This window comes from Giraffa tippelskirchi, chromosome 9, assembly GCF_054371585.1.
Source record: "Giraffa tippelskirchi isolate mGirTip1 chromosome 9, T2T-mGirTip1v1.2.pri, whole genome shotgun sequence".
Lineage (NCBI taxonomy): Eukaryota > Metazoa > Chordata > Mammalia > Artiodactyla > Giraffidae > Giraffa > Giraffa tippelskirchi.
In genome coordinates, this window is record NC_137283.1 from 27,166,197 (window position 1) to 27,186,935 (window position 20,739).

Here is a 20,739-nt window from a genome sequence, read left to right on the forward strand (position 1 = left end):
CGTTGCAGCTTGTGAACCCTTAGTTGCAGCACGTGGGATCTAGTTCCCCGACCAGGGATAGAACCCAGGCCCCCTGCATTGGGAGTGTGGGACCTTAGCCTCTGGACCACTAGGGAAGTCCCTGAGTAGCTTTTTTAATCAATCAGCAAAATAAGCCAATCTTCTAATCTAACCTCTTATGATTTTCCAGCAAAAAGGGAGAGATACAGAATTCCAGTGTCTTAGGAAGCAAAGTCTTCAGCAGTAATTAGGGGCTTAGGTCAGGGCAGGAACAGCAGGTGTTGTCATGGTGTCCTCAGCTCCACAGGAACTCGTGAGGAAAGGCCCCCAGAAGGAGCAAAGACTAGGGACCTGCCTAGGTCCTTCTTCAGTTCAAGGTTTTGACATTTGGTACTTGCCTCTGTTTGTCTTGATCCTCACACTTAAGCAGGTATTTCACCTTTGCAACGAATGCTATATTTGGAGTTAGGAGACCAGTTCAAGCTCCCTAAACTGAAAGGTTGTTTGCTGAATTACGAAAAGACGCTGGGATTCTTGGCCTCTGGAGGAGAAGAAATCAATCTGGGGCCAGAGACGAGGCTTGATCGCTCAGAGCTTTTGTGTAATAAAGTTTATTAAAGTATAAAAGGAATAGAGAAAGCTTCTGACATAGGCATCAGAAGGGGGCAGAAAGAGTACCTCCTTGCTAGTGTTAGCAGGGGAGTTATATACTCTAAGATAACAGGATTAGCTGGAAGGTTTAATCCAGAGACTGTCCTTCAGGCAGGATACATTATTATTATAATCCTTGTAAAGACAGATCTACTCCCATAATTTACATTTTAAGATAACAGAATTAGAATCCAGAGAGTTTAATCCAGAGACTGTCCTCAGGTGGGATACGTTATTGTTATATAATCCTAAGGAATGTAGAGAGAAAAGAAAAAGTTTGTCCCTTCTTCCTCCTTCGGAATTCCAGAACCCTCTCTCCTTGGGCACCCCTAGACTTCTTATCAACCTGCCTACGAAATGACTCTCTCAAAACTACTGTTTGATATCTATAGAACCCTTAGGCAAGTCACTGACTCTTTTAAATCTCAGCTTGCTGTGAAAATGGGAATATGGTGGAAATCGGGAGGACTCCACTTCCTCAGCCTCAGAGAGTAATATGATCTGCACCCTCCCGCACCTCCCTAGTCTCTGCACACAAGCATCTCTATCTCATGCATCCTGACCCTGCTCTACCAGGTCTCTTCCAGCCACAGGGCTTTGCACATGCTATTGTCTCATCTGGAATACAGTCTCCCCCCATCTTCCCCCCATAAATCCTGGCTGTTCCTCTGATTTGCCCTCAACATCTCTCTCTCAGAGGAGTCCCCTCTTCCCAACATCTGACCCCTGCCCCTGCCAGGTTTGCTTTCCTTCCCTCAGTTATGGGATTATTAGCGTCTGTCTCCTTAACTAGACAGTGATCTTCCTGGGGCAGCTTCTGTATTTGTTTTTGCTCACAGATGTACTGCGGCTTTAGTCATTCTGTTTTTGCACGTGAATCAGTGATTGAACGTACAGTCCGTAAGTGTATGGTACATAGAAAATACTCAGAAGTGTTAGACGTCATTCATTCAAAGAAGTCACAGATAAGATCTCCAGCATAAGTACCTTTGGCCTTTGAAAGACATTTCAAATTCCAGCTACGCTTTCCAGTTTTCCCCTGGTGTGGACCTTTTACAAATGCTTTTTAGGAAATTGAAGGTATTTGAGAAGATATGGCATAATTTATTTAGAAAGGTGATAATGGACAAGCCAATGATTGTGACTCTATAAAGAGAGAAGAAAAAGCAGCCGTTCTCTCAGGATTCAGGAGTAGTTTTGTTTTCATGCTGACACCAGGCCCTTTTCAACTGATATTTTTAACCACTAAGCCTACATTTAACTGGGGCTTCCCTGGTGGCCAAGCAGGAGATGTGGGATTGATCCCTGGGTCAGGAAGATCCCCTGGAGGAGGAAATGGCAACCCACTGCAGTATTCTTGCCTGGGAAGTCTCACGAACCAAGCAGCCTGGCAGGCTACAGTCCATGGGGTCGCAAAAGAATCGGACACAAGTTGGCGACTAAACAGCTACATTTAGTCTTTACAGTATTTTCTTCAAGGATCCTATCACAGTCATTTTATCAGCTTTACTAATCAGTCTGTAGATCACTATATGAACTAGTTGGTGATACAGGAGCCAAAATTAATTTTCATCTCAGTGATATACATCAAAATGTTGCTTCTTTGGATGGAAAACTGACAACAACAAAAAAGAACCAAAAAATTCCAAACCACTGTTGAGGTTCCAAAGCAGATTTGAGGTAACACAAATCCCTGACAGCCAAGAAATTCTGTTTATAGTGAATCCACTTTTGACTTTGATTATCTTTCTGGAATTCATTGGTTTGTTACCTGACCTTCGGGTTGTTGAGAGATAGCTAGGAGATTTCATAATCTTGTTAAAAGCAGCAAATGAAGTGCAGGGCATTATGGCCAGCAACCGTTTTTCACAATTAGCTTTCTTGACCTGAGTCTTCTTTAAGATTCAAAGGCTTCAAGAAGTCTAAGGCTACTTATTTCATTAGTGGGTAAGAGTTTTCTTTTTTAACAGAGGATTACTTTTGCCCTAATTGGACTATTTTAAGTGGTGTTCCATTGTCAGGACTTCATAAAATGCCTTGGGATGTGGACCTTCATAGGACAGACATGCTAAAATGTGATGAGACAACTTAGTGAGATTTTTTAGAAAAAAAAAAAGATTCCTCTCTACTTTGAGCTTCTCTGCAGTTAAGTAGGAAGGGATAGGTAAGTGAATATCATTAAACATGGTGCCATCACCACCATGAGTTTTTGAGAAAGGACAGGTGGCTGAACCCACCTGGTTCAGCCTGGTGGAGCTCACCATTCCCTTTTAACGACGATCTTTGTTCTTTCCATTTGAGAGTCATGTTCCTCATCTTGTGCCTCCCCCTCTCTCTTGCTGATGACTCCCCCTTCTCCCCCTTCCTGGGGTCAGTATGCATGCGTGCTAAATCGCTTCAGTTGTGTCCGACTCTTTGCGATCCCAGGGACTGCAGGCTGCCAGGCTCCCCTGTCCATGGGATTCTCCAGGCAACAATACTGGAGTAGGTTGTCATGGCCTCCTCCAGGGGATCTTCCCCATCCACAGATTGAATGCATGACTCATGTCTCCTGCAATGGCAGGTGGGTTCTTTACCACCAGCGCCACCTGGGAAGCCAGGGGTCAGTATAATCAGCTGTTAGCACTTCTCTTTGCTTTAAGGCTGAGGTTGGGTCATAGCACTCCAGCTGTGCTGTCCAGTAGTGAGAACGGGCACTTGAAGTTGGGCAGACCTGGTTGAAATCCCATCTCTACTGCTCATGAGCTGCGCCACTTTGAGAAAGCTGCTGGCACTCCTTGGACTTTATTTCCTGATCTGTAAAAGCAGAGGCAATATCCCTCACCTCACCATTGACCTTCCTGTGAGCTGGACACAGTTGTCCACGTAAAGCATGTAGCACAGTGCCTGGCACAGAGCAGACACCCAGAGCTGCGAGTTCAGAGTATTACATCGTCGAGAGGGATACCAGGATCTAGAAGAGGCCTTCTCTCCACATCAATGAGTGGGACATAAAGTCTTGTTTATGAGTTGTTGTTATGTAATTTTGCAGTAAAGTTTTTACAGAAATTGGGCAGGTGGAATTTTTAGAAACCACGTGTGGGCCACTACCCCAGGAAAAAGCAGTAACTATGAGCCAGACTGCCTTCTAAGCCCTTTTCAATAGATTTATACAACTCCACTTAGAGACGAAGCACAGGGAGGGGTAGGTAGTTTGTAGGGTGTAAACAATGACTCAGTTGGTAAAGAATCTTCCTGCAATGCCGGAGACCCCGGTTCAATTCCTGGATCGGGAAGATTCGCTAGAGAAGGGATAGGCTACCCACTCCAGTATTCTTGGGCTTCCCTGGTGGCTCAGCTGGTAAAGAATCCACCTTCAATGTGGGAGACCTGGATTCGATTCCTGGATCAGGAAGATCCCCTGGAGAAGGGAAAGGCTACCCACTCCAGTATTCTGGCCTGGAGAATTCCATGAACTGTATAGTCCATGGGGTCACAAAGAGTCTGACACGACTGAGCTACTTGGTCATTTTCACTTTCAAACAACAGTCAGCATTGGGTACTGTGCTAAGATCAATTGTCACAGAAGCATAAAAAGTAAAAGCTGAAATATCCCCCATCTCCAACTGAGAATGCAGAGGCACAGGAGCAGCGTGACTCACCCTAAATCACGCAGCCGGTTACCTGGCCAAGCAGGAACTCAAGACACCCATGCATCTCATCCCAGAGCCCCAACAGTGCCCATCCTCACCCAGTGTTACTAGGCCTTGGTTACCATGTTATCAGTGCCTGGCACCCAGTGGTTCCCCAGTAGTTCTACAATCGAGTGAGGACAATAGAGATTTAGTAGCTATTGAATCCTCCCTCTGTGCAGGGCCATAGTTACCTTCTCTGCACAGCCTAATTAGTTCTGACACCACCCAATGAGTTCGGTCCTGCTGTAAACCCATTTTAATGATAGAGAAACTGAGGCCTCCCGAGGTCAACCTGCCCGAGATGCTTCAGCATCTCCGTGACACAGCCGACACTGAAGCCCAGGCCGTGGGTACTAGGGCTGAAGTTACTAGCTTTGGCTGTGGACCCTCATCATACATAGCACCCCTGCCTGTTATTGCCTGTCTTCATGTTAGAAGCCCCTCCTCACTGGAAACATAAATGACTGCGGTGACATAGAACATCATTAAACATTGTTGTAAACTGTGTGATCATGGTCCTGTGGATGGAAGAGTCTTCTACACATCCTTTCTTCAGATGATTAGAGACTTGAGGGTAAAAATTTTATTCTAACCAGCCAGCCCTCAGTTATACAAGTGACTTATGAGCCCAGTATGAAGTTCATACCAAGCAGATGAAAATGACATAATAAAATGGTTTCCATAAACCTTTGAGTGATGCCTGCAAAAATCTGGCCACACTTTCTTTCTTCTATGTGTGGCTGTATTTGCTATTATCACAGGAGATCATGCCAGGCGATCATGATCAGGCTTCCCAGGAGGCGCTAGTGGTAAAGAACCCACCTGCCAATGCAGGAGATGTAAGAGATGCAGGTTCGATCCCTGGGTTGGGAAGATTCCCTGGAGAAGGGCTTGGCAACCCACTCTAGTATTCTTGCCTGGAGAATCCCATGGACAGAGGAGCCTGGCGGGCTGCAGTTCCATGGAGTTGCAGAGTCAGACATGACTGAAGTGACTTAGTATGCACAGGAGATGCCAGTGTGGATGGTTAAATGAAGTAAAACTGATGTGCAGGAAGAAGTATGAACACTTCTTGAACTAAGCATGCATCTCCTGATTCAAGGTGAAAGCCACCAGCATCTTTAATGGAAGGTGTTCAGATGCACAGATCCTCTCTGTGCCTCTTGATTTCATGCCCATCAGACGGTAGTGATAGTAGGACTTGCCTCATGATTGTGTGAGTTGGTTTATACATAGTGCTTAGACCAAGTCTTCATCAGGCAGACAAGGGTGCTGATTCACAACTTAAGTGTCAGAAGCTCCAATATTCGACCTCACATCCTCTGGTCACTCATTAGGTACGAAGGTGAGCAATGCTGCACAGAGAGCTGATAGGGGCTTTCTCAGACTCTTCAACTTGCAAGTACTCAGGGAAGACCCCTGTTGAAAACTCTTCTGGCATAGGGTGAGGGAGCTGGGCACCCAGCGGGCCCCTCCACGTGTCCAAGACTCAAGCGCATGTGTCCGTAGGCCACGCCATCGTGTGCTTCCACTGCACCCAAGTCCTGGCCCCGGCAGCAGAGCCCACCCACGGCCAACCCTTCTGGCTTCCACTGTGAGTTAGAGAAGGGCCCTCCTTCCTCTGGGTGGACATGATGTGTTACCCACTCACCCTCAACTCACCTGGCCCAGGCACAGCGCTCACAGCTGAGTCCACACCACCACTGGAAGGGGGAGACAACGGCCAGGGAGGGGAGAGTGTTGTCTGAGGAACAGAAAGAAGCATCTTGCATTTCCTGTGAGGTCTATAGACGTGTCATTTGTCTCCTTCCTCTCCACTGGGGATCAGGGATTCTTTTTTTACTTCCAACAGCCCCACTTTGCCACCTGCAAGTGAAAGGACTTCTTCTTGCACCTGCAAGTGCAAGTACTTCTTCTTGCACCTGCAAGTTAAGAACCCAGAGACTTCAGGAGAGCTTAGCTTGGACTGCGTTGATTCTTCACAGGCACTCTAAGGCCTCTCTGGACCTCATGTATTTTTTTTTCTCCAAAAAGTAGAAGGTATGCCATGAAATGCCAACAAGTGTGCATGAGGAGAACATGATGGTCTACAGACATGTAAATAGGTCACTTGGGTGATAAATATTTGTGAGGCTCCTGCATGCCAGCCACTGTGCTAACCTCTGGGCATCCTATAGTGAACAGACCACATGCTTTTTTGCCCTTGTGGAACTGGGGGCCCCACGAGAAAATACAGACACTCAACAGAAAATCAAAAAACTACATAATTACACATCTCCCGAAAGCTGTGAAGGGTGACGTCCCATTTGACTCAGTGACATCTCTTTGTGGGACTGTCCTCCAGCATCAGTAACTTGCATGTAGAAATGGTGAGGCAGCTGGTTGGACCAGAAGGATTGGCCGGGGCTTTGCAGATAAGTTAAGAAGGAATAAGAGAAGGGCAAGGATGGTTGAAGACATTTACAAGGACATCCTCCAGGAGTGAACAGTGATGAACTGTGGCATATAAAGGACCATATTTAAGTGACCTGTAACCTGAAACCAATCCCTTTTCCAGAGGAACTGAATATGTACCTGGAAAAGACACTCGAGTTTCAGAGAAGAACTTACAGGACCTAGAAAGTAGGCAGGTTCAGCTGTAGAAACACCTTGTTTCCAAGTACTTAAAACAGGGCTTTCCTGTTACGTATTGAGCTGCTGCTGTAAATTACTACCTTTCAGATGAGGTTAAAGTTGCATGTTCATTTTAAGATGCAGAATGGTTCAGATACACTGTAATTTAATGGACACCTGTAACCTGGCACTTACAGTGGGATTTAGCGGTGATGATATCAAAGCTTCCAAAAGGAGATAAGGAAGATTTTCTTGATGAAGGTAGGATACTGACCTGAGAAGAAATCATCTTGTAATATGTTACTACTAATCATTTTCAATAGAGTACATATATGATTTTTAACAGAGTTCAGTTCAGTTCAGTCGCTCAGTCGTGTCCAACTCTTTGCGACCCCATGAATCGCAGCACGCCAGGCCTCCCTGTCCATCACCAACTCCCGGAGTCCACCCAAACCCATGCCCATCGAGTCGGTGATGCCATCCAACCATCTCAAGCTCTGTCGTCCCCTTCTCCTCCCGCCCCCAGTCCTACCCAGCATTAGGGTCTTTTCCAATGAGTCAACCCTTCGCATGAGGTGCCCAAAGTATTGGAGTTTCAGCTTCAACATCAGACCTTCCAATGAACACCCAGGATTGATCTCTTTTAGGATGGATTGATTGGATCTCCTTGCAGTCCAAGGGACTCTCAACAGTCTTCTCCAACACCACAGTTCAAAAGCATCAGTTCTGCGGCGCTCAGCTTTCTTCACCGTCCAACTCTCACAACCATACATGACCACTGGAAAAACCATAGCCTTGACTAGATGGACCTTTGTTGGCAAAGTAATGTCTCTGCTTTTAAATATGCTATCTAGGTTGGCCATAACCTTCCTTCCAAGGAGTAAGCGTCTTTTAATTTCATGGCTGCAGTCACCATCAGCAGTGATTCTGGAGCCCAAAAAAATAAAGTCTGACACTGTTTCCACTGTTTCCCCATCTATTTCCCATGGAGTGATGGGACCAGATGCCATGATCTTAGTTTTCTGAACGTTGAGCTTTAAGCCAACTTTTTCACTCTCCTCCTTCACCTTCATCAAGAGGCTCTTTAGTTCTTCTTCACTTTCTGCCATAAGGGTGGTGTCATCCGCATATCTGAGGTTATTGATATTTCTCCTGGCAATCTTGATTCCAGCTTGTGTTTCTTCCAGCCCAGCTTTTCTCATGATGTACTCTGCATATAAGTTAAATAAGCAGGGTGACAATCTACAGCCTTGACGTACTCCTTTTCCTGTTTGGAACCAGTCTGTTGTTCCATGTCCAGTTCGAACTGTTGCTTCCTGACCTGCATACAGGTTTCTCAAGAGACAGGTCAGATGGTCTGGTATTCCCATCTCTTTCAGAATTTTCCACAGTTTGTTGTGATCCACACAGTCAAAGGCTTTGGCATAGTCAATAAAGCAGAAATCGATGTTTTTCTGGAACTCTCTTGCTTTTTCGATGATCCAGCGGATGTTGGCAATTTGATCTCTGGTTCCTCTGCCTTTTCTAAAACCAGCTTGAACATCTGGAAGTTCATGGTTCACGTATTACTGAAGCCTGGCTTGGAGAATTTTGAGCATTACTTTACTAGCATGTGAGATGAGTGCAATTGTGCGGTAGTTTGAGCATTCTTTGGCATTGCCTTTCTTTGGGATTGGAACGAAAACTGACCTTTTCCAGTCCTGTGACCACTGCTGAGTTTTCCAAATTTGCTGGCATATTGAGTGCAGCACTTTCACAGCATCACCTTTGAGGAGTTGAAATAGCTCAACTAGAATTCCATCACCTCTACTAGCTTTGTTCGTAGTGATGCTCTCCAACGCCCACTTGACTTCCCATTCCAGGATGTCTGGCTTCTAGGTGAGTGATCACACCATCGTGATTATCTGGGTCGTGAAGATCTTTTTTGTACAGTTCTTCTGTGTGTTCTTGCCACCTCTTCTTAATATCTTCTGCTCTGTTAGGTCCATGCCATTTCTGTCCTTTATCGAGCCCATCTTTGCATGAAATGTTCCTTTGGTATCTCTAATTTTCTTGAAGAGATCTCTAGTCTTTCCCAATCGGTTGTTTTCCTCTATTTTTTTGCACTGATCACTGAGGAAGGCTTTCTTATCTCTCCTGGCTATTCTTTGGAACTCTGCATTCAGATGGGAATATCTTTCCTTTTCTCCTTTGCTTTTCGCTTCTCTTCTCTTCCCAGCTATCTGTAAGGCCTCTTCAGACAGCCATTTTGCTTTTTTGCATTTCTTTTCCATGGCGATTTTCTTGATCCCTGTCTCCTGTACAATGTCACAAACCTCTGTCCATAGTTCATCAGGCACTCTGTCTATCAGATATAGTCCCTTAAATCTATTTGTCACTTCCACTGTATACTCATAAGGGATTTGATCTAGGTCATACCTGAATGGACTAGTGGTTTTCCCTACTTTCTTCAATTTAACTCTGAATTTGGCAATAAGAAGTTCATGATCTGAGCCACAGTCTGCTCCTGGTCTTGTTTTTGCTGACTGTATAGAGCTTCTCCATCTTTGGCTGCAAAGAATGTAATCAGTCTGATTTCGTTGTTGACCATCTGGTGATGTCCACGTGTAGAGTCTTCTCTTGTGTTGTTGGAATAGGGTGTTTGCTATTACCAGTGCGTTCTCGTGGCAAAACTCTATTAGCCTTTGCCCTGCTTCATTCTGTACTCCAAGGCCAAACTTGCCTGTTACGCCAGGTGTTTCTTGACTTCCTACTTTTGCATTCCAGTCCCCTATAATGAAAAGGACATCTTTTTGGGTGTTAGTTCTAGAAGGTCTTGTAGGTCTTCATAGAACCGTTCAACTTTAGCTTCTTCGGCGTTACTGGTCGGGGCATAGACTTGGAGTACATGTATGATTTTTAGCCTCTTTGTTTCAGACATGTCATCTTTTTATCACTGAAGTGCTGGTAGCCAGGTATTTTCTACATTTAGGCGGTAAAATAAAGGATTTTGAAACATGATAGGCTTAAGTTTGGCAGAAGACTCCTCTAATAGGAAAATGACCCAGACTATACATTGATCCATGCAGGGAGATCAGAATATGATAAGGAGAGGAGCTTCCAATTGAAGACATACCAAACTTACGGAAATAACGTCAGGACAGGTAATTTAGAAATTCCCATGGGCAAACCTCACTGAGGTCTTTACTGCAGACCAAATGCACCCACATGGATTTAAGTTCTTACTGCATCAGAGCCGAGGTCTCTGTGAGTGTAATGTTCTTATCCGTGCAAATCTCTGAAGTCAGTACTTTCTTCACACACATCTCTAAAATAAGTGCTTTTCACAGAAACATTAATTTGAATACCATTTTTTCATTAAGAGCCATCTTCCCTCTTAGCTGCATAATACCTCCATTTTAGATAAGTTGGCCTTCCCTTTATGGAGCCCCAGAGCAGACTATAAATTTGAAATAAATTAAGACAGACAGGAGTATCTTGAATGAGAGAAGTTTTTTTTTAATCCAACCTAAATCGGGGCATGAAACCTTTTACTTTTCATTGTGTATTTTACTATCGTCTGCTGCTTCCAGTGGAATCTAAGTTTTAATTACTTTGAAAACATAGGTGTGATATTTTGCAGAATGCAATCACTGCCCCTGTATTTAATTAAATGAACCCTATAAAAGTTGGGTTTTAGCCTGGGGCATAATTTATAATAGGCTGAATTTGAAACTGCATAAGCACTTTATACTGGGGCCGTTTGCACAGGTAATAGAAATCGAGGTGATTGCTATATACCGATCCTCAGAAACCCAATGTCTTCCCATAAATAGAAACTTATTTTCTAATTTAGAAGGGGTATGCCATGTCTTTTCCAATTATAGCTTAAAATATCCCAAACCACTTACAATTTTATTGTAGGGAACTTTGAAAGCTTTCTGGCTTCTCTTTTTTGTTGTGTTGTTTATAATTTTGTTGATTTATTTTTGGTTGTGCTGGGTCTGCGTTGCTGCATGGGCTTTTCTCTAGTTGCGAAGCGTGGGCTCTAGGACGCGAGGGCTTCAGTAGTTGCGGCTCCCAGGCTCCAGAGCACAGACCCAGTAGGCGCATGGGCTTAGTTGCTCTACAGCACGTGGGATCTTCCTGGATCAGGGGTCAAATCCGTGTCTTCCTCACTGGCAGGCACTGAGCCACCAGGAAAGCCCTGGCTCCTCTTTGGAAAGGTGATTTTTGAAAGTGTATGACAGCAGTTTTCACCAATGGAATGTCTGGGTAGACAGTGCAAACCAAGAGTCTTTGTAACTCACTAGCTTAGTGTTCCAGTGTAGACTCGCCTCCTCAGCCAGATCAAGACCTTCACTAGATGCCAGGGGAAATGCTACCCACAGGGCGTTTCTTCTGACCGTTTGGTCAGTGGGTCTCCCATGCCATCTTTCCCCAAGAAATTCTTCCAAGTGGTGTCCCTTCAGCCAAGAGGGGAGCAAGTCTCACTAAGTAACCTCAGTAAATGCTTGATGAATGCATGAAAGATGGACAGGTGGATTATCAGTGAGATTTACCCCCAAATGGAAGAGCACCCCAACTTTGCTTTAGCTCTCAGGGCCATGGAATACATACTCATGGGGACCTCAAGAGCCACAGTCACGCTACCCAGGCTTCAGTGCAACCAGGAAGGAATCATTGCGCGCCTGCAGCATCTCATCCCTGGAGATCTCCTGCTCAGGGACCTCTATAAGTTCCCTCAGTGTCCTGTCAGATTTGCAGCAGCGCTGTTTTGCTCTGAGACAGACCGACTGGATTTTCGCCCTAATTGCACCTCCGTCCCAGGGGACCATCCTCAGCCTTAGGTGAATAACTTAAGCATTTAATGTATAATAAAGTTTGCCATCAGCATTTCTCTTTCCAAAACATTCCATTTACTTGGTTTTAGAGCCGCATAAACTGTTTTAAAAAGCAATCTGCTCAATTGGGCGAGTTAATGATATTTAATTTGACTGGGCCAAACGTCACGGGATGAGCATCGCGCCTGTAATTGCAGCCATCATCGTCGCCGTTTGGCGTAATGTACGTGTAATGCTAATCCTGGGAATAAAGGTTGTCGTTCTCGGTCGGCTGACAGTGTGCACTGGAGTTATCACTTCACCGAGTCTCTCACTGATGTGATTCCAAGATGACAGGGTAATAAGTGTTATGTGCACAAGGTAATTCAAAACAAATTTGGCTGCAAAAATAGATTGTCTAGGAGAGTAAAGTCCCGCCTCGTCTCATCCTGTTTTAGAAGAATGTACCAATGCCTGCAATAGCTTGTCAGGAAGTTTGTGTGGCAGGGGTCAAGTCCCGTAGAATTTATCTGTTGCACCCCCACACACAGAGAATTCCAACCTGCAGACTGAAAACATTAATATGTATATTGGCAGCTCAGGGACATTTGGGCTAGGTAACTTCACTGAAAAATAAAGAAGCCCCTCAGTATTCTAATGTGTCTCTTAAGGCTACCTACGCAGGCTGCATTTTGCTTCTCTGATTTGCAGACCGTCGTCTCCTGGGAAAATGTGGCTCTTCTGGGGTAGGATCTCTATTAGCCCTGGTATCTTAGTAAATTCTTATTATGTGCATCCTAGGCTGTAAAGTAGATTATCTCATTAAACTTTATAATAACCCTAAGAGGCATGACACTATAAGTACATTTATTTTGCACACGAAGAAACAGACTCAGAATAAATGGTCCAAAACAACAGTGTGTAACCCTGGTCCGATCCCATAGTTTGGGACCTGAGGCACTCCGGCCCTGACCTGTAAGACAGGAGCGGGTCCCCTGGCTTGTGGAGGGGGCATATTTGAACTGTGCTTGATTAACATACACGTGAGGGCTGCTGAAATCGTTCCATCAGGTCCAGTGCTCTTTCTGTGGAACCCAGTCGTGAGCAGGGGTGACAATCTGACGGGTGATGAGAGGACATTTCACAGTCACCCTCAGGTTCCTGGCTTCCCAGAGGGTTTGCCACTATTCTTTCTCTGCATCTTAGGCCATAGGGATGTTCTGGGTGTTGTTGCATCAATGCCTTTTAATAATATCCTAAGTCGGAGAGATTCAGAAAAGCCTTCTTGTGTTTGTAAGTGTGCACCCAGACACAGGGCAGCTCTTTGTCCCCGAGAATGTTCTTAGCATAGACTGATGCAGGAGAGTCCTTCCTTTCCTTTTCTAGGTACCATTTAAGCATCTGCTCGGTAGTTCTCTGTTGTCATTTAGTCGCTAAGTCACATCCAACTCTTTGTGACCCCAGGGACTGTAGCCCACCAGGCTTCTCTGTCCATGAGATTTCCCAGGCAAGAATACTGGAGTAGGTTGCCATTTCCTTTTCCAGAGGATCGTCATCACTCAAGGATCAAACCTACATCTCCTGCTTTGGCAGGCAGATTCTTTACCACTGAGCCACCAAGGAAGTCCTCAGTAGTTCTGGCGTTGGTTCCTAACACCTATACACGTAAAGCAGTAGATGCCATCCCTTTCCTATAAAAATAAGCTTACTAAGATATAGTCCTTATCAGAAAAGCATTTCAGTCACTGTCTTATACAGATCAGAGGAATGTCAGTGAGAACAAATAAGACGTCCCTGTGTAACTTTACAAAACAACTGTGAGATAGCTGCACCAATCGGTGTGTTCTGGGCTGCAGGGAGTTAAGATCCACATTAAAATGGCCTGAAGCATAAAGATTGTGCTCTCAAATGTGACAAGAACTTTGCGATTAAGAGGTTCTAAGCTTAGTCCGTTAATTTGCTCAATGACAATTGTCAGGAGATGCCAGTTCTCCATTTTTCTGCTCTGCATCCCTCAGTATGTTAACCTGGCCTCAGAGACCCAGCTCCATCACTAAGCAAAAGGAACCAGACCTCCACACAGGCTAGAGCCAATTAAACCCACACCTCAGGCCTCCCCCCAGGGGGAATGCTGTCTCATCTGGTAGAAAGAAAACACAATCCAAGCTCTTGTTGCAGAGAGGAAGCAGGAAGAACAAGGAGAGATGCTTTTTATCAGGCACCTAACCTTTCTGCTGAGGTATTTGCAACACCTATTACGTGGGTAAAAAGTAAAGACTCCCAGGATGGATTTTCTTGAGACACAATTTGAAGACTCCTTAGAAGAAAATCCCATGTTCATTCCCTTTTGGCAAAAGTCCTTGTATTATAGAGAAAGCACAGTTTTGACATAACTTGCAGAGCCCATTCAAAAGTCATACTGTGTTGAGTTTACGGTCAGTAAAACTGCCTTTAGCATAGGCTGTCGCCAGCATGGAGAGCTGGCAATGGCCAAACCAGTATCTCCAAAGGGTGCTGTGATGTGGCATTAATAGAATCCAGGGACAAATTTTGCTGTGACATCATAAATTCCTTTATTACCTGACTCCAGCTGTCAGGCATTAATGGAAGATACGGCTCAGATAGTTCGGCCTCAGCACTCCAACTTGACTTGCATGCCGCCTACCTCATCCCCGGGCCCTCAGAGTTCTCAGCTCTGAGCAGGGAAGGGGTCACAGTGCTCAACGGGTTTGGAAAGCTAGAAAGAATTCCTTCATGTCCTTTCATTCTGTCCTCAGTAGAAGGAGAGTGAAGACAGTTGTGGTGTTAAATCCTGGCTTCCCAGTCTTTCAGGATGAGGGACTGTAAGACTTTGATGGTTCAGTCATTGACTTATTTACTGGTGCACTCGAGGCATTTCGCAGCTCCGAGTTCCTGTTCTGCCTAACTCCCTTGTGATGATAGTAAATTACTTAAGTGGATTGACTCCAAATCATTAATAATCTCCACTGGCGTGATTCATTTGAGCTTCATTACAAGGAAAGAATCCGACATCTATTCCTCAACCTAACAGTTGTTTACAAGGCATTTCAGCCTCAGAGTTCTCGTCCCCAAAGGGCCAGAGTGAAAGGGCTGAGAACAAAATAGAAAAATTGCTGCACCATCAGTATTCATATGCTGCTTGGGTATACAGAAAAACTGAAGTGCTCTACCTCAGAGGGTGGACCTAATTTTCCATATGCTTTGAAGTAAATGATGCTGAGGGCGGAAATGTAGAAGCCAGGCAGGACAGGCAAGGTTCAGAGTTGGTTTGAGCATTTATAAATGACATGAATTTGTCAGTGGTACTGTCCAGAGAAGATCTGAGACTCTGGGGGACTCTTGCTAACATGCATTCTACAGAATATGATTCTTATACTATCATTTTATATCTGATTTTAAAAAGTAGACCAACCTCTTGGGGAATAATACCAAAATATTTCAGAGTCTGATAACTGCCATGCAAGTGTGATCCTTAGACATCACCGAAGTATCAGAACCCAGCGTCAGAGTCCTTGGCTGTGGGGGACGGGACGGGGAAGGTAAATGAAATAGTTGAGCTTCCATGTTGCTGGGAATGACTTCACTTTCTAGATGTAAGGTTTTGGCTTCTCGTTCCTGTCGTGTAAGCTCTTCTAAAGAGAGCCGTGTTCGGTTAGTTTGGATTCTACCATTGGAAAGAATCCTGCTCTCAGCATCCGAAGTTGTGACCCATTAGTAACTAGCAAGGTCATCTCATGTGGTTTATTTGTGGCTATAAGGGGAGGAGGATGAACATGCTTTGGTCCTGCTACCTTCCCAAGACTAGGATGAGAAAAGTGTTAAGAGGCATCTTCACTTCAGACACACAGTAGACTGTGGGCACTCAGGAAAGGTAGCCATTGCAAAGGACTGTACACAGCAGAGCAGTAAAGCCAGATGCTGTTTCCCAAACACTGACCAAAGTGTCGGGTCATTTGAGCTCCTGCTTGATCCCTGCCGTATCCACCTCTGGCCTGATTATCACTGACTTAATATTCTCAATTGACTTTGTAAGGAAAAGCAAAGGCATTCATTTAAGAAGGAAATGTCACATCCTTTCCATGAAAGGAAAACTAATCTCACCTGACACGTACTGGAAAATACACACCATTAAAAGAGAAAAATTAATTAATGTCCAGTTATTAATAGCTCGCATGGCCTGACAAAAGCTAGAGCCCAAGGCTGCTCCTTTCTCTCACAGGCAAGACTAGGAGGGGGTGAAACTGTGGAAAGACATTGCATTAGGAAGCCAAGCCCTCCCTACCATGAGGGTTATTGTTTCCTGTCCGATCTGCATGTCTCCACACTCACCCACTTCCCACCAGGCATTCCTGGGGAACCTGACACTAAGCAGTGAAGTTCTTGGACACCCCCAAGTTTTCCTTTTAGCTGCTTATACATGAAAACCATCTTCCCAGCTTCTGCTTAATTCGGCTCAGTTCAGTTGCTCAGTTGTGTCCAACTCTTTGCAACCCCATGGACTGCAGCACACCGGTCTTGCCTGTCCATCACCAACTCCCAGAGCTTGCTCAAATTCATGTCCATCAAGGCAGTGATGCCATTCAACCATCTCATCCTCTGTCATCCCCTTCTCCTCCTGCCTTCAATCTTTCCCAGCATCAGGGTCTTTTCAAATGAGTCAGTTCTTCACATGAGATGGCCAAAGTATTGGAGCTTCCGCTTCAACATCAGTCCTTCCAATGAACACCCAGGACTGATCTCCTTTAGGATGGACTGGTTGGATCCCCTTGCAGTCCAAGGGACTCTCAAGAGTCTTCTCCAGCACCACAGTTCAGAAGCATCAATTCTTCAGTGCTCAGCTTTCTTTGTGGTCCGGCTCACACATCCATACATGACTACTGGGAGAAAAAAAAAAAGGATGATGCTGTTAAATTCAAACAGAATGTTTAATCTTTAACAAAATCTGCTTAATTATAATCCTCTAAACCCTCTCATATTTTTCAACAGGTCAATGGCAAAGACTTATCCAGAGCAACTCATGACCAGGCTGTGGAAGCCTTCAAGACAGCCAAGGAACCCATCGTGGTCCAGGTGTTGAGGAGAACACCGCGGACCAAAATGTTCACTCCTCCGTCAGAATCACAGATGGTGGACACAGGAACACAGACAGACATCACCTTTGAGCACATCATGGCTCTCACCAAGATATCCTCGCCCACCCCGCCTGTGCTGGATCCCTATCTGTTGCCAGAGGAGTAAGTAGTGTGATAACACATCCTTTTCTTTTTTAACTTTTAAATTTGTTCTTTTTTTTTTTTTTGGCTATGCTCAGTCTTCATTGCCACACGCAGGCTTCCTTTAGTTGCGGCGAGCAGAGGTTACTCTCTGGTTGTGGTCCACGGGCTTCGCAATGCAGTGGCTTCTCTCGTCGCGGTGCACAGGCTCTAGAGTGCGGGATCTCTAGTTGTGGCGCACGAGCTTAGTTGCCCCACGGCATGTGGGATCCTCCCGGACCAGGGATCAAACGGGTGTCCCCACCATCGCAAAGTAGATTATCAGCCAGTGGACCATGAGGGAAGCCCGTGATCATGCATCTTGAGTGTGCTGGTCGGGGGGTACAGAAGTACAGCGAAGTCAGTTTCTTCCTTTCTGTGCGATGAGAAAAATGCACACATCTTAACCGTTTTCTTCCAAGTTGCCCACGTTTCACTTCATTGTTTATAGAGGCGATAAATTGAATCCTGCTCAAAACTGCCCTGACATATTAATTACTTTATTATAAGCCTGGAGCGGAGTTATTCAAATGATAGTCGAAGAACAAAATTACTTACAAACGTCACAAAAGCTGTTTCAGAATAAAATTTAATCACCGCAAATGGCAGTGGAAAGGTTTGGTAGTGATCACTGCAGGGCATGCTGATGGTTCTTTTAAGGAGACAGCCGAGTAAGCTGTGAGTGTAAAGGGAGCCCTGGAGGTGGTGCCTTCTGCTTTCTTGGGTCTCATTTCAAACCTGGATCCATGGAATAAATCCACACGTGCCTCATATAAGTACTGCATTTACCGATTAAGTAACAGCTGTGATCCAACACATCACAGTAATTACTTTACACGACACTCCTCTTACTGCACTTACTGCCAGAGACATCGGGTAGTTCAGAGCCTTTGACGTGGCCAGACCTGATGCTCAAACTAATCTCTCGCTGTGTAACATGTGTAGTTTGTTTGCCTGGGCCTTATTCTTCCTCTGTTAAAATGGGATCATAATAGTACCCATCTCATAGAATTGTTGAAAGATTAAATGAAGTCATGTGTGGAAAATTCTCAACATGGCATATGGTAAGCACTGGTTGAATGATAGCAGTGATCATTGTTGGTTTAATCAGTGGTGTAAAATATGTGGGGGAAAAAAATGAAGAGCAAGAAATTTTCTGAGGTGTCCGTGTGGCTTAAAAGATGTCCATTTGAAGGTCGCTTGTCACACATGGTCTGGCCTGTCTGCGCACAGGTTGTCCACTCTCCCCTCGGAGCCTCTCTGGCTGATACTACAGTCCCCCCTGCCTCCTCCCATCTTGCTCCTGGTCCAGGTCGTTGCCTCAATGATGCCTTATTTCAAGGGCACTTCCACCTCTTCTAGGGGCAGCCTCTGAGTGGTACCTGTCAGGTTTCTATTAGCAACTCAGTAGTTGCAGCAAGCACACATTTCCTGTGTTCTATCACATTCCAGACAGAGGCTGGCCTTTCATTCCATGGTTCTGATGGCTAGCTGTCGTCAGAACCTAGGGCTGATCCCCCAGGTGTGGCAAAGGGAACTGAGCTGCAGCAGACAGCGCGTGGAGGAGGGGGAGGGGGTCCCTGTCTGACACGGGGCACAGGGCGCTGTGCCAGCACCATGCTGTCACTACTTCTCACGCCTGTCCCTTCCGTGCCACAGGGAACCGCACACTCAGCAGTTCACCCCCCATAAGCTGGCAGCCAGACTGAAAGGCAAGCCGGTCGCACCTCATGTCCTAGACCTCACCAGTGACGCTCCAGAGCATCCCAGTTACTAGGAAACAGCCAGACCATTCTCTGACTGCAATCAATCAGATTAATTATTTGACATTTTAGACTTCAACTGCCTTTCATATTGATGAGGCTGCAAGGCTACTCCCAACTCTCAATGTTGAACCATCACTGTCACAGGCTTTTTAGAAGCCAAACCCTTAATTTCCTCTTAAAGTCTAGTTAACATGACATGACTCACCCCTCCCCTCCAGGGGCTATTTGAGAAATGTCAGGAGAGTGCAGAGGTCAGCCCGGCCCCAGTCCTGGCTGCAAGGTCAGAGGACAGCAGGACTGTGCATCAGGGGCTGAACAGGGGGCAGGGTGGAGGGGTGGGACGGTGCCGTGTTAGTGACCTTGAAGCTCGAGAGCCCAGGCCTTCCAGCCACATCCTCAGGGCTCACAGCCCTGAATGTGCAGGCAGCGTATTTGCCTGATGGGTTCAGACACTTGAAAGCCAGCCTTCATTTGAGTGACCGCCCTTGTCTGCGATGTTGTTTCAAAACTTAATTCCCCGGGGCGAGAAGACCAGAGTCCCCAGATTGCTGCACTGACCTTTGAGACCCTGAAGGTTTGGGCCCCCAGCTAGCAATCAAGCTGAAGCTCTTCATCGCGTCTGACACCTTTCAGAGCTGCTGCCTTGGCTCCAAGAGGTTCCGTTAGTGGTTTTGCCAAAGAGGCGGTGGGTTCTGTGAATTCTGTTTCACACACGTTAACCTAGAGAAACGCACGCCTCCATTCTCCTAGCCGTGTGTGTGTAGGGAGCATGCATATATACATATATGCCTTGTATGTATGCAAGCACATATATTCCAGACATGTACCTGTGTATGGGTTGTGATGTCAAACGTTTTTCTTATTGTGAGACCATCAAAAGGTGAAAAAAGAAGACTGTCCTAGATGACAGCATAGCAGTTTCGGTCACAGCCCTTTAAACCTATGTCAGAGGCCGGCACATGTCCTTAAGTGTTGCCTGAAGCTGAGCTTTTTTCCTCCTCAGAGAGAAAATCTAAGAATGAAGCCACGAGCAATAACTATAACTCTGTCTCCGGACTAGAAACAGAGTTAGAAATTAGTTATATTGACTCAAATGACTAGTGGGCCAGGGGGATGGCCACTGGAAGGAATGAAGCCAGTCTTGCTCTTAACCTGTATCTTTTTAAATTTTTTTTTAAATTGAAGTATAGTTGATTTGCAATGAGTTAATTTCTTCTGTACAGCAAAGTGATCCAGTTATATATTGGTTTCCCATTATGGTTTATCACAGGCTGTTGAGCATAGCTCCCTGTGCTATACAGCGGGACCTTGTGTTTCCGTCCTATATCTACTAGCTTCCATTTGCTAACCCCAGCCTCCCACTCCATCCCTCCTCCGCAGCCTGCATCTTAACGCCTTCTTCCAGAAGAAATGGACATAAATGAAGACAATGGAAATATTATGAGGGAGGTCCTGACTGTGCCAGGAAACACAACCACAGAGACTCAAACGAAGACCTTAGACTCCAAGAACTGCCCCTGTGACCCTTCTGGAGTTCCTGATGGGAAAACAGAGACTCAGGACTGCAAGCAGGGCCTTAACATCCTTTCATCCTTTTTCAGGCATCCCTCAGCTCATGAATACTATGATCCAAACGACTACATCGCAGGCATCCATCAGGAGATGGACAGGGAGGAGCTGGAGCTAGAGGTAAGAAGAACGTCTGTATCTCATGTAAACAGTCGTCATTAAGGCAGTAAGTTCTCTATCAGCATATATTCACATCATCGATGCTCATGTAAAGTACACTTTTCATGGATTTTAAAAGAAGCACGTTTGGTGAGTCTAGAGCTGTCTGGAACACTGCTTTGCAAGAAGGGCTATTTAATAACCTTTACAGGACAACACTGCTTTTTGATGATCATTGAGACGATGCAGAGGTCATTAAAAAGCTATCAAATACCTTGGGAGCTTGATTTAT

The 20,739-nt window shown here is 45.4% G+C and overlaps 1 protein-coding gene and 1 long non-coding RNA gene across 10 annotated transcripts in view; one reads left to right on the forward strand and one right to left on the reverse strand.

The window, feature by feature from the left end:
• PDZRN3 (PDZ domain containing ring finger 3) overlaps positions 1-20,739 on the forward strand; it is a 263,935-nt gene that overhangs the window by 222,614 nt on the left and 20,582 nt on the right. For 7 of the 9 annotated variants that reach the window (XM_081528292.1, XM_081528293.1, XM_081528294.1 and 4 more), the window contains 2 exons: positions 16,748-16,995; positions 20,381-20,468. In XM_081528292.1, coding sequence (XP_081384418.1) covers positions 16,748-16,995; positions 20,381-20,468 — 336 coding nt within the window. Of the gene's footprint in view, positions 1-14,335; positions 14,584-15,164; positions 15,301-16,747; positions 16,996-20,380; positions 20,469-20,739 lie in introns of those variants that run through there. The other 2 variants (XM_081528302.1, XM_081528299.1) reach the window with 2 other exon arrangements.
• The window catches only part of LOC145520877 (uncharacterized), a 72,615-nt gene continuing 65,788 nt past the window's right edge, over positions 13,913-20,739 (reverse strand). The window contains exon 17 of the long non-coding RNA XR_014064859.1: positions 13,913-16,635. This is a non-coding gene — a long non-coding RNA (uncharacterized LOC145520877). The remainder of the gene's footprint in view (positions 16,636-20,739) is intronic.